Raw genomic sequence first — 12952 nt, 5'->3', positions numbered from 1 at the left:
GCAATAATGAAGCAATATGCAGGACAAAATTTCAAAGCATATGGGCGTCGTCAGCGAACATATTAAAAATATCCCGATACAAAAATAATATGTGAAGAGATTAGACTTTATGATACCCCAGTCTCTACTAGTGGTTGTTTATGACCACACACATTGGAACAAATGTGTGTTCGGAGACCCACTCCACAACACGGTTCAAATAACATCCGTGGTGCCTTCAGTAAAGAAAACATGTTGCCGAATGAGTTCTGCTTATGCAAACAAAGCATGAAGCAATTGTTCGTCAACAACATTAAGGAGACAAACAGTTTCTTCCGTGACCCTGGATGAGGCTGGCCCAGAACAGCGCTGGGGTGATCTGTTGTTGGTGGGGAGCCCGGGGAAGGGCCAGTGGACAGGAAAAGCGAAGCAAGAAAAAATGCCTTCAAAAAGAACCCCATTTTCATTTCCTTTACACTCAGTCTAAGCTACACACATGTGTCAAACAGTCTTGAAAGACCTGGCATTCTGCTGCAAGATTTACTAACCAGCTTTTCAAGCTCATGCTGTTCTATGACATGCTGCTTGTGGAGTTGTGAAAAGAAAATGCAAGGTCTTGTAGAAATTTCAGGTGTATTTTTAAGTTGCTTCTCCCAGAGGCCTGAAAATTTGATATTGATGGAGGGAAGAAAAAAAGTTGAAGGGCTTTTGTTTCCTCCACTGTGTGTTTTCTGGGACTGTTCACCTCCAGCCTTATCAGTGGCATATCTCAGTGCATCTGGATGAATCCCAGTAATGAAATTATCATCGAGTGGTATCTGAAAACTTAGAATGAGGGAAGGAGTCTGGAATCAGCAAACTGACAGATTTCATTGTTTGCTTCATTCTGATGAAATACACACCCCAGCCTTGCTATTAATATTTTACTCTCTCTTTTCAGAGTGTGCGAAAGAATAGGTTATTAGAAAGAATCCCCCTTATCTTTAGGATGAAACTTGACTGGGCCACAGATATCCAGGGAGATTGTGTGCATGATGGACCCAGAGCAACAGCGAAAGAAGTTTGTCCTGGCCTGTTCTCTACTTGGGCTGCATCAAAAATAATCGGATTCATGATTTCAATGAAGAGCTCATAAAAATGTGAATTGTGGAAACAGTATTACCACCAGGAACCCTGACTTTAAGACACTGGGGTTTTGTGGTTTCCATCCCAATGGCAGAAGTATAACGAAACGGCAGAAAGAGAAACATCTAGAGTCCAAAATCACAAAAATAAAGACAGAAATGAAGAAAGAGATCATGTGTAACCCCAGAGAGAAGGGCATGTTTTCAGATAAAACAGTAACAGCAACTACAGTGACCAAGTAGCATCTATATGGGGAAACATACAGGCAAAGCACAATGGTAATGATTCTAGAGATTCACCAGATAACAAGACGGCAGCTCTGTTTTAAGAGAGCAAATTATAAATAACCCTGGCCTTGTTTGTGATGAAACTGGTGACAAGAAATGACCTTTTAAGGAAAAAAAATAGCCAAGGTTGCCACGGCCATAATAATGACAGGGGTTGTAAGACAGAAGTAAATACATGATTATCTCTTACACAATATGCTGGAAAACCACAGATACGTGACTCTCTTCACGGCTTATGTTTAAAAACCACCAGTCAAGGCTATGCAGGTTGCTTTTGTAAATGAGCTGCAAAGTACTAGTGTTTATCATGATTACGAAGAGATTTTACTATTTATATTATATTTAAAAATTACATAAAACTTTGAAAGTTCCACAATTTTGGTATTACTCACTAGTGTAGAACAAAATGTGAAAATCTCTTCTGTGTACTATTTCAGTAAATCAAGAAATGCTTCAGCATTAAGTAAAATCATCCTTATTTTTCCAAATTAAAAAAGACAATACATAAAAATAAAAATACAAAGCCCAAACTGTTAATATACTAAAGAAAAAACAAATATACACCCTACAAGTTTCAGAACTGATTAGAACTAGGTGATATTATAAGACTTTTAGAGCTTCATGTAAAAATGTGCCTCATGAATAAAATTCATTAGTTCTATTAACATTTACATAAAGCATTTAATAATTTTAAATACACTAATTTTTCTTCTTATAGATAAGAAAAAGCATGTAAGAATATGTGTGTGTTCTTTTGTATGTATTCACACATATATGTAATAGTCTTATAAGTGATTATTTGGGGTGGGTTTTCTACTTAAACTATGAATAACAAAATTTTCAGCTCTGTAATGACCTAGAGGGATAGATGTGGGGAGGTGGGAGGGAATATGTGTATACATATAGCTGATTCATGTTATTGTACAGCAGATACTAACACAACATTGTAAAGCAATTATACTTCAATTAAAATTTTTTTTTCAAATTTTCACATATGTCCAGGGCATGTAGAGAAAGCAAAAATAAAATACAAAAAGTCTGTGTGCTTTAGATGAAAACCTGTGATGAAGATGCTGACAATGAAGATGACAATAATAACACAAAGAACAATGATATCCCTTGAGATTTAAAGTTCTCATTTTAGTGATTCAAATATACTGTGAACCTAGTATGAATTCCATGTTCTGATAACAAAAGGTCACTGAATCATGTTAAGGGTGTACGTTTTTGACTCTGTTTAAAAGTGGCCATTGCTAACACTGGTAAATGATTTTCTATTGTGGACTTAATTGCCAACTTCTAATCCAAACAAAGTTAACTTCTGTCTCTGGATCCTGTCCTCCCAGCCCTCCTCCCCTCTACCCATCACACACTGTACTGACACAGCTATCGATTGAACTCTGTGGGCTCTGAATGTTGAAAAGCTTAATTGCTACTAATGATGTGAGTAATGGTTGAAAAATGGCAGTGCATACCAATTTCCCTCATCAAGATTTTATAAATATGTGTTTTGGTCTTAACACACTATTTGTCTTCTTCTCATCTTTCCCAACCAGGGCTAGGATCTGGTTTCCTGTCGGAATCAGCAGATAGGTTGAAAATAAAGGAGCAGCCCTCCAGCGTCGCTGATGAGAGGCAGGCAGCCTCATGCACTTCACCACCAGAGGGCTCCTTGGGTATAACAGCCCTCAGGTCATGGGACTCCAAGAAACAGGGCTGCTCTACAGCAGCACAGGGACACCCTTACACGACTCCAGGGCACCCCTTTGCTGCTAGAATGGCTCCCTCCAGGTGGATTTCCAAGGGAGGTGATGGCCACCCAATGTGAACTGGAGTCAAACTCCACACAGTAAGGCTATCAACTAAGAAGGCATTTCCTGAGTCCAGGCGTGGAGGCCTGCTAGGAGGGGATCACAGCAGATGCCTTTAAGTCTTAAGAAAGAGGAAGACAAAAAGAGAACCATCATTTCCTCAAACTCCCCTGGTCCAGGGAAGGCAGTCTAGGGGTGTAGGATGGCTGTGCAGTCTGACCAACCCTCTAATTAAAGCAGGTGAGACACTAAGTGGTAAGAGGAGCCAATAAAAGCCCACGGTAGGGGCGGCCCTGATGGTCCAGTGACTAAGACTCTGTGCACCCAATACACAGGTCCTGGATTCAATCTCCGGTCAGGGAACTAGACCCCACATGCCTTAACTAAAGACCCTGCATGCTGCAACAAAGATCGAAGATCCCAAGTGCTGCAACTAAGACCCGGCATGGCCAAGTAAATAAATAAACATGTAAAATAAAAAATTTCGTTCTTTAAAAACAAAAGTCCAAAGTGGGAAAATGGAGAAAGGAGCAGGTTTGGTTTTGTTTAAGGACAGACAGCTAGGAAGCAAGCTTGGGGGAGAAGAGGATTTTCACATTATGGAGGATCAATTTTCTATCTGAAGGACTAAACTACTTTCAGTCCCTACCCACCCAGGATGGAAGGGATTTAGCAATAGAGCTATTAAAGGCTCCATTATCCCATCCATCAGCCGTCTCAGTCAGTGAGTCTGCTGCGGGCAACAGTCAGGTATCTGCAAAGTTTTAACAGCATACTGTACTTAGGTCTGCAGTCTGCAATTCAATTCTTTTAAAAGCAACACACTAAGTCCTGTCCATATCTGAGCTCTGGGATAATAACCCTAACCTCAGCTATTGTGCCATTCTCTTAACAAAGATTTAAAGCAACTTGCTGCTTTATTTATGCTGCACCTGGCACTTGGTGGGGAAGAAGTTGCTTTTCCTGCTTCTTCTTCTTTTACTCAACTTGGGAGATAACTCACTTCAATTATGGAGCTAAGGAAATTTTCTAGGCCTCTGCTCATCTAAAGACCTTTTGTGCCAAAAATCAGCTTCCTCCAGCCCAAATGTTATTTTGAACAAAAGCCCGGGAACAGGTGCATTCTGTGTTGCCAGAGTCAAGAGAACATTCTGAAAAATGGAAGAGTTAAAAAGGACCACTTGGGGGAATTTTCTGTAGCAACTCTCTCTGTGTGTGAAGTCATTGGCTTGGGTATTTTTCTGTATGATACATCTGACTGCACTGCACATGTGGGCATTTCCAACAAGCAGGACAACTTCAGCTAACATGGTCTAAGTTGTACCCACAGCTTGAAGATATGCTTGTGGTTCCTTAACACTAAAATGATTTCAAACTGTTCCAGTAGGTGAGATCATGGTCTCATCTTTTCCAAATACAGTGATCTTTCAAGGTCAGAATATATATGAGAAGAGAATAAACAGTCCAAGATACTCAAAACTCTTTTTGTAAAACAGATAATAAAAACCATAGACCACGCTACATTCTGAACAACTGAGCAGCTCTTCCTAAGGCAAGAGTGAGAATTGGTATGAAAATTAACACACTACATAGAATTACAGTCACTTGAAGCTCATTTACATGATCTGTAGAATGGGGAGTACCCAGCAAGATCTTAGCTGTTTGAAAATGAAAAAATAAATAGATAAAAAGTCAACTTTTGACCCACAATTTAGGAAATTATTCCATTCCCAAGGTAATCAGCCTGTCCTCCAAATAACTCCCTGCTCAATAGGAAAAGATCCTACAAGTCAAGTGGTCCATCTGAAGTTGCTATGGTGTTTTGATACACAAATTATTTTGACACACAATAATTTGGCCTGTGAACTTCAGTAGTTGAGTTTCCTAATGTATAAGATAGTCTCAGATTTCCAACATGATTGCTCATATTCAATAGATAACATAGAAATATATGCCAAAATGTTCATGTCCTACATTAAAAAGAAAACTTAGAAAGACATCAAATGGATACCAAATTGTTGCCACATCTCTCAGTACACAACTTTTAGAGCTGAGGAGTAGGAAGTGCTCGTTTTGCTTCCAACAAACCTGTAGAGCTTGCATGTGGACATGATGTTACTATCCGGAAATAATTCCAATTAATCTTACGTCCCAAAGATGGTTTCCTCTGTTTCTCAAAGTTATATACTTGCAATATCTTTCAACTTAAAAGATGTGTTCTCTCAAGCTTTTTGTGCACACCCACAACCAATTTGGGTGTGGTTCCTTTGTCTTCAAACGTCCCTGCTTTTCCCTATCAAGACTGCACGCAGCATTCCTTCTTTCGTATCAGCTTGATTCTAGGATTCTAAGGGCTTGCTTTCTTTGTTTTCCCTAGCCAAACACAATAATAAACAGAAACATAATGAACACTCAAGAAATTTGATGAGTTAAATAATTAATTTTAGAATGAAACATGCTGCTTGGAAATTCACAGACCCAGGTAAAGTAAAATGGCACAACGCTGCCCCTGCTGGGCTGGAGCTCTATAGAGCTGGGGGTGAGAACCATTTTCATATGCCTATCCCTTCAGGTTGCACTGGCCTCATTCTTCCTTTCAGCACCTTTGTGAAAATATACATAGTTAAGGATGTTTATCCCACAACACAAAGAGGTCTGCTTTAAGAAGCCTAACAGGACTAGGTTGAGTCATTAACCCAAACAATAGAAGTAAATGAACATAACTCCATCCTGTTGCTACATGGGAATGACTCATTTTACTTACCATTTAGGAAAATAAACTACATATTATTAATAGTGATGTTGCAGAGGACAATTAGATTTTCATAGGTATTTATGTGTTTTATAACCTCTCAAAGTTGGCTACCATTGATTTCTTCCAGGATGCAGTTCTCATATTGTCTCTTCTAAGGCCCCTGTCTTTCTCACCTGAGCCAAGGTGAAGTCCTTCAAACTGGGATGACTTCTCCAATTTTCCCTTCTTTCATTTACAAAATGAACTTTCCACAAACTCCAACTTGATCACCAAATTCCAGATAATAATGTCTATGGGTTTCTGGCTTTGTGTGGAATGTACTAACCATGCTGGATTTTAGGTCCAAAGAGGACCTCAGCAGTGATCTAAACTCTGGAGCAGGGCTTCTCATAGGTGGTCCATGGACCACACTTGGAGAAGCTCTGGACCATGGCTGCAGTCACCTGGGTCCACGGAGACCTCTGTATGCAACCGAGGAGCTCTACTGATTTCTGCTTTACATACCCAGCTTCCTTTTAAATGTTTATTCTAACAAAAAGTTTAGTAACTGACACTCATCAGCTACACTAATCCCCTTGGTTTACAAATAAGAAAACTGATGCCCGGAGAAAAAAAATTATTTTCTGACCTGGCTAGTGGGCCAGCATTCTGTTCTGATACCATCTGTGTTCAGACTTTCCAACTAGCATGGAAAGCTCCTACCATCTTCCCATGTTCGTCTCTCCTTCCCTACAATATGATCACACTCAGTTCTATGTCAGCCTTTTCTCATTCTCCCTTCTCATTCTCCCAAATATTGAATGTAATCATATTCCCAACACAGTGAACTGAACTCATTCATTTTTGGGACCCTAATCACTCCTCCGCTTTAGGAATTTACATGCATGGATGGGACACCTTTGATCCCAACACCATCCAGATGTTCCAAGACTCCGAAAACTCACTCTTTTGACCACAGACTCCTAGGCTTCATAATCCTAGACTGCTGATACCCCAACCCCACTCCAGCATCCTCTCGGGCTATCAGGGCAACACCTCCCTGAGCTGCACTGACCACCTGCCCAGACAGGGCAGTGCTTCACCAGCATCCTCCCCAGGCTCGCCTTCCTTGACTTTCTGCCATGTCTATCTTGCCATTCCTCATCATGGAATTAATCTAAAAAATTATTTTGCTAAATGACAAGGTCCTACTATATTGAACTCTATTCAATATCCTGTGATAAACCATAATGGAAAAGAATGTGAAAAGAATCTATGAGTAAAACTGAATCATTTGCTGTACAGCAGAAATGAACACAACACTGTAAATCGACTCTACTTCAATAAAATAAATTAAAAATAATTATTTTTCTATTCCCAGCCCTTAAAGTGTTGTTGGCTATGATCCCACCACCATGTGGACTACACTTAACTAATACACTACTTCAGCTAGATGTTCCTGCCTCCAGCAGCCTATTTACTCATTTCTAATTGACTCTCTCCCTCAAGTTTTCAAAGAGTCTTCACAATTCCCATCATCTTGAACCCCCAAATCTGCTTCAACACCTCCCATCCGCACATGGGCTATCATCTCTAAGACAAAACACAAGATCAGAGCTCAAGTCTGGGGCTGGATTGGGGAGGATTAATTAGCCTGCCACACTGTGGAATCTGGACTTATCTTGGGGGCATTGAGAAGCCCATTCAAAGCTTTGCTGTAGAAAGACCACTCTGGAGGCTTTGGGAGGAAGAAATGGAATTGATCTACAGGAAGATACATGGCGGGGTTCAATGAACACACATAGGGGATGGGGGAGAATCAAGAATCTCTATATACTGTACTTCGTGCAGAGTAGATACACCATAGATATATAGAACTAATTTATTTAGGCTCTGATTCTCAGAAAAATATATATAGAAAATGTTTAGTACACTTTAAAAAAGGCATGGTTGCGAGTCAGAATATTCCTGCTGTGTCTTGTCATCAGGCAAATGAAACCTATTATGCAATGGACAGATGGTGCAACAAGATATAAAATGAAATTAGCAATGATGAAACCCAGAAGGAAATGAGGAAAAAGGTCAATATGCTAAAGGTCAAAGGAATTTGGCTCCATCTCGTCTCGTTTTGTAAAGGTCTGAGGTCACAGCTATTAATGGCTTTTACTGCAGGGAAGTTGTAGGACTTCCTACAACTGTGTGGAGGCACCAGACACTCACCCAGGGTTGTTCAAAGCTATAGGTACGTCGCCGATCCTCCACGTCTTCATCCTGTTTTGCTTGCTGAAATTCTTGCCGGAGACGCTGTATCCGATCATGGTTGCTAGGAGTTGATCTGTTGCTGAAAGACAAAATGGGCAACAATGAACACTCTTCAGAAATACAATCTGTGGATGGCAGTTACTAGGGGAAAAATGGCAGCTTGCTGTGAAATGGTGCTGTTTGGGAGGAAGTGAAATTTTAAGACCATATCTAGGCATTTCAAATATGTGTTCATTTTGTTCTTATGATTAAGACTTATGGAGGGGATTTCAGGCAGATATTCAAGACGGTGAGCAGTTTTTTTAGACATTCCTTTTTTACACAGCTCTTTAAAAGCCTCATTTCCTCTCTGTAATCTGGTAAGGTGTTGGCAACAACAATGGTTTAGAAAGGACATTGCATGAAAAATCATAAATACCAAGGTCTTCTACCTTCTTGGAATAAGACACAGTGCCTCTGGGCTGTGGCTTCTTTGCATACAAAAAGTGCACATAAGAATCCCTTCTGCTCTAAATATCACAGTTGTAACAATCAAGTGAGATAACCCCATACATTATAGCCTCACAAACGTGCAGTATTATTTACATAATGCCATTATATGACATTCCTATTTATGAGTTATCAGAGGTCTAAAGAAAAAAGCTCACACAGCATAAACAAAAAACAGTTTAAAAACAACTTCAGGTGGTAGTTGAATCAATAAGTTAATAATATTGTTGCCTTCATTTTGATAACTTTGAATTCTGTTTTATCCTCACAGAAAGCTTATAAGATAGGTGCAGAAGGTAGTATTTCTCACATACACACACACACACAGATATAAACTGCCATTCAGAGAAGATAAGTAACTTGTTTCCAGTCTTTCCCTGGTCAGTAGGGAAATGTGAGACTAGAATTCAGAATTTTCTGGCCACTCTCAGACAGTAAAGAATCTGCCTGCAACGCAGGAGAACCAGGTTCGATCCCTAGGTCAGGAAGATCCCCTGGAATGGAGCATGACAACCCAGTCCAGCATTCTTGCCTGGAGAATCCTTTGGACAGAGGAGCCTATCAAGGACCCTACAGTCCATTCAATTCAGTTGCTCAGTCGTGTCCGACTCTTTGCGACCCCATGAACTGCAGCACGCCAGGCTTCCCTATCCATCACCATCTCCCGGAGTCCACTTAAACCCATGTCCATTGAGTTGGTAATGCCATCCAACCATTTTATCCTCTGTTGTCCCCTTCTCCTCCTGCCCTCAATCTTTCCCAGCATCAGGGTCTTTTCCAATGAGTCAGCTCTTCGCATCAGGTGGCCAAAATATTGGAGTTCAGGGTCACAAAAAATTGGACATGACTGAAGCGACTGAGTATGCACAAATCAATCTTAAATCTCCTGGTGCTTTTGGTCGATTCCATTCCCTAGCACAAAATCACATCCAATCCAGACATCTACTCAAGTACATTTGGTATACAGTTTTCCAATGAAACTTTAGACTTCTTGAGGACAAGAACCAAGTCTCGTATTTATCACATATACCCTCCAAGCTGCTGGTAGAATGGGAAGCTGTCAGCCAACACAAGGATGAGTCTCTTCATGGAACACACATTGCCCTGGTTACATAGAGTGGATCTGACTTCTCTTGGCCACACAGCTTCTGGGGTAATGGCATTTGTGAGGGGTGGCCTAGAAAGAGAATGTGTCAGAGAAGAGAATATAAAATTCTCAAACTAACATAGGTCTTTGTATTATTTCACAAATTTTGAGGGATTCTATAGGTTTAAAAATCTCAAATTGAAATGATAGCATTGAGGACCATAACATGAATACCTTCTAAGAAGACAGGATTGCTCTCATCACTTCATCTCCTGGGTGGGTTCCTATCCCCTTCACATTTCTGTTAATTTCATGAGAGGTTTTGCAATAGCCGGTTGACACATTCAATTTGATGGTTTTCCCATCAATAAAAACTCATCTTCCCTTTGTTTCTCTTCTGACAAATCTTTGGGATTCATCAGCTGGAGGACATGGAAAGTTAATGCGTCTGTAAGATGTGCAACTTGACACATGAGGCATCCTTCCACTGCTTCAGACTTCCCTTCCACACTCCTGAGCCTGGCAGGCTGTTATTCCTACTGGCTTTTAAGTCACATATACAGCATCTTATCTTGTCCCAGCCCACACATTTTCCCAGTGTAATGCCCAATCCACAGAACTCCTCACTCTCCACGGGAAAACTGTGAGGGTATAGGCATGCATGTACACTCCTCAGACAAAGAGTTGGAGAGCAAGCATTCATTCATCTCACTCCTCTTTCCAGCTGTGACTCTTGTTCCTGGCTAACTTTATAGCATTTTTTTTTTTTTTTTTTTTTTTTTTGACCAGATAGCTCAGTTTGTAGAATCTTAGTTCCCCAAACAGGGATCAAATACAGGTCCCTTGCCGTGTAAAGGGGGAGTCCTAACCACTGGACTATCAGAGAATTCCCTAAGTGTTCCTCTAGCGTTCTTTCGTTCTTTCTTTTTGACTGTGCTGGGTCTTCAATGCTGTGCGCGGGCTCTCTCTAGTTGGATTAGTGGGGGCTACTCTTTGCTGTGGGTGTGCAGGCTTTCATTGTAGCGGCTTCTCTTGCTGTGTGTGGAGCACAGGCTCTAGGCACGTGGGCTTCAGTCATTGCAGCACAGGCCTCAGTAGTTGCGGTTCGCAGTCCCTAGAGTGCGGGCTCAGAAGTTCAGGCACATGGGCTTAAGTTGCCTGCAGGATGTGGAATCTTCCTGGATTAGGGATTGAACCCATGTCCCCTTTATTGGTGGTGGACCCCCATCCACTGTACTGTCAGAGAAGTCCTACTTCACAGTTTTTAGTAGAGGGATTTAGGAGGCTTGCCTGATGAAGTATTTTACAAGTCCAAGTAGAAATATTTTCCTATTATTTATTTTCATGTAGCACAGTTTGAACCTCATAATTATTAGGTCCATGAAGTCCAAGCCATTGGTGAAAACAGACCTCTTTTTACTATTTGTGATTACTTGAACATACAGTCTCCCAACAAGGGAAGTGGACCCAGGGTCCTTAATGTTCAATTCTAGTGACCTTCTTGTTTCTCATAGGATAAGACAAGTCCTGGAAGTCATTTCTGACCTTATTTCCAAATCTGAGCTGCTGGTGAGACCAGTTTCACTCTCTTTTCCTTGCTTCCTTTCTTCCTATGCTCTAGAAGTGGACTGACCTGCCCGAGACTAGTAAAGCACCTGGGGGTTGAAGGCTGCAGCGGTTTCCTGATGGATGGAGGTTCCCGAAGACTGGGAGCCCATTAAGCAGCCTTGGGTGATAGCAGCCGGCAGCCTGCAGGTGAGACTCTGGCTTCCAGAGATGTAACACTGCAACTGCTCAGCTCTGCCTCTTGGGGCAGGTCCTAAGCGTCAATAACACATCTGGATTTCTAAAGTTTTTGGTTACCTCTTCTGCCAAGAAGGCCAAAGGAAATTTGAAATGCTTATTAGCATTAGTGATGAGTTCCTAAAGACCCCAATCAACTTACATTTGGGTTCATCGCCAACTTAAAGTTGCTCATTATTATTACTTTTTGGTGAGGAATATAATAAAGATATCACCTAAGTTATCAGATAGGTGAGTAAAACAATAAAACTCTTTATGAGGAGTCAGTCAGTCAATCAATTATCATTGACTCTCCTCATATGGAGAGGAATCAGAGATGCTTTTTATGCAAAAAAATCCACACAGTTTACATTCAACACTAGCATTTAGCATGTTGGTGTTTATACACGTGCACACACACATGTGTGTGTGTGTGAGGGAATGGGTGTGTGTATTTTAAACTAAATGAAGATTTTAACAGAATCAAGAAAGTGTACATTGGATCAGACACTATACAGATCCCTAAACCACATGTACAACCTACCCTTGACTTAGACGGAACTCAGATCTTTCCCATTCAATTACCATGGGGATGTACCCTTTCCTATCAGAGGTAGATCACACAGAGTGCTAAGCCTTAAAACCTTCCGATTGGACTCCAGTGATGTGCTTCACAAATGAAAGTAGCTGAAAACACTAATCCATGCCAAATGCAGCCACAATCCTATTTGTAGATAAGTATCAGAGCCCATCCTCCACCCAAGCTGCGCAGGCGTGTGTACTCCAGCCATCTTCTTAGGTGCCCTGAATGAGGAAAAAACTTCATAACCATGGTTCTCACCACTACACACGTCTTGCATATGAATCTCATCATCCAGAACGCTTGTTTAAAAATGCTGATTAAGACTTACCTTGAGATATTCTGAGCCAGTCAGCCCATCCACTGCAGGCCCAGGAACCTGCATGCATTTGAAAGCACTGGAAGTGCTCTGAAAACTATGCCTGCAGGCTTCATTTGTTGTTGTCCAGTTATTAAGTCGTGTCTGACTCTGTGACCCCCATGAACAGCAGCATGCCAGGCTTTCCTGCCCTTCACTATCTCCCGGAGTTTGCTTAAACTCAAGTCTGTTGAGTCGATGATGTTATCCAACCATGTCACCCTCTACCACTCTCTTCTCCTTTTGACTTCAATCTTTCCCTGCACCAGGGTCTTTTCCAATGAGCTGGCTCTTCATGTCAGATGACCAAAGTTTTGGAGCTTCAGCTTCAGCGTCAGTCCTTCCAATGAATATTCAGGGTTGATTTCCTTTAGGATTGACTGGTTTGATCTCCTTGCTGTCCAAGGGACTCTCAAGAGTCTTCTCTAGCACCACAGTTCGAAAGCATCAATTCTTTA

General features: G+C 41.1%; 1 protein-coding gene across 19 annotated transcripts in view; it reads right to left on the bottom strand.

The window, feature by feature from the left end:
• The window catches only part of PARD3 (par-3 family cell polarity regulator), a 597553-nt gene that overhangs the window by 28829 nt on the left and 555772 nt on the right, over positions 1 to 12952 (bottom strand). For all 19 annotated transcript variants that reach the window (XM_059892900.1, XM_010811174.3, XM_010811183.4 and 16 more), the window contains one exon: positions 8157 to 8277. In XM_059892900.1, the coding sequence (XP_059748883.1) occupies positions 8157 to 8277 (121 nt within the window). The remainder of the gene's footprint in view (positions 1 to 8156; positions 8278 to 12952) is intronic.

This window comes from Bos taurus, chromosome 13, assembly GCF_002263795.3.
Source record: "Bos taurus isolate L1 Dominette 01449 registration number 42190680 breed Hereford chromosome 13, ARS-UCD2.0, whole genome shotgun sequence".
NCBI lineage: Eukaryota > Metazoa > Chordata > Mammalia > Artiodactyla > Bovidae > Bos > Bos taurus.
The sequence above is the reverse complement of the archived record's forward strand: the minus strand, read 5'-3'. Positions and strand labels throughout refer to the sequence as shown.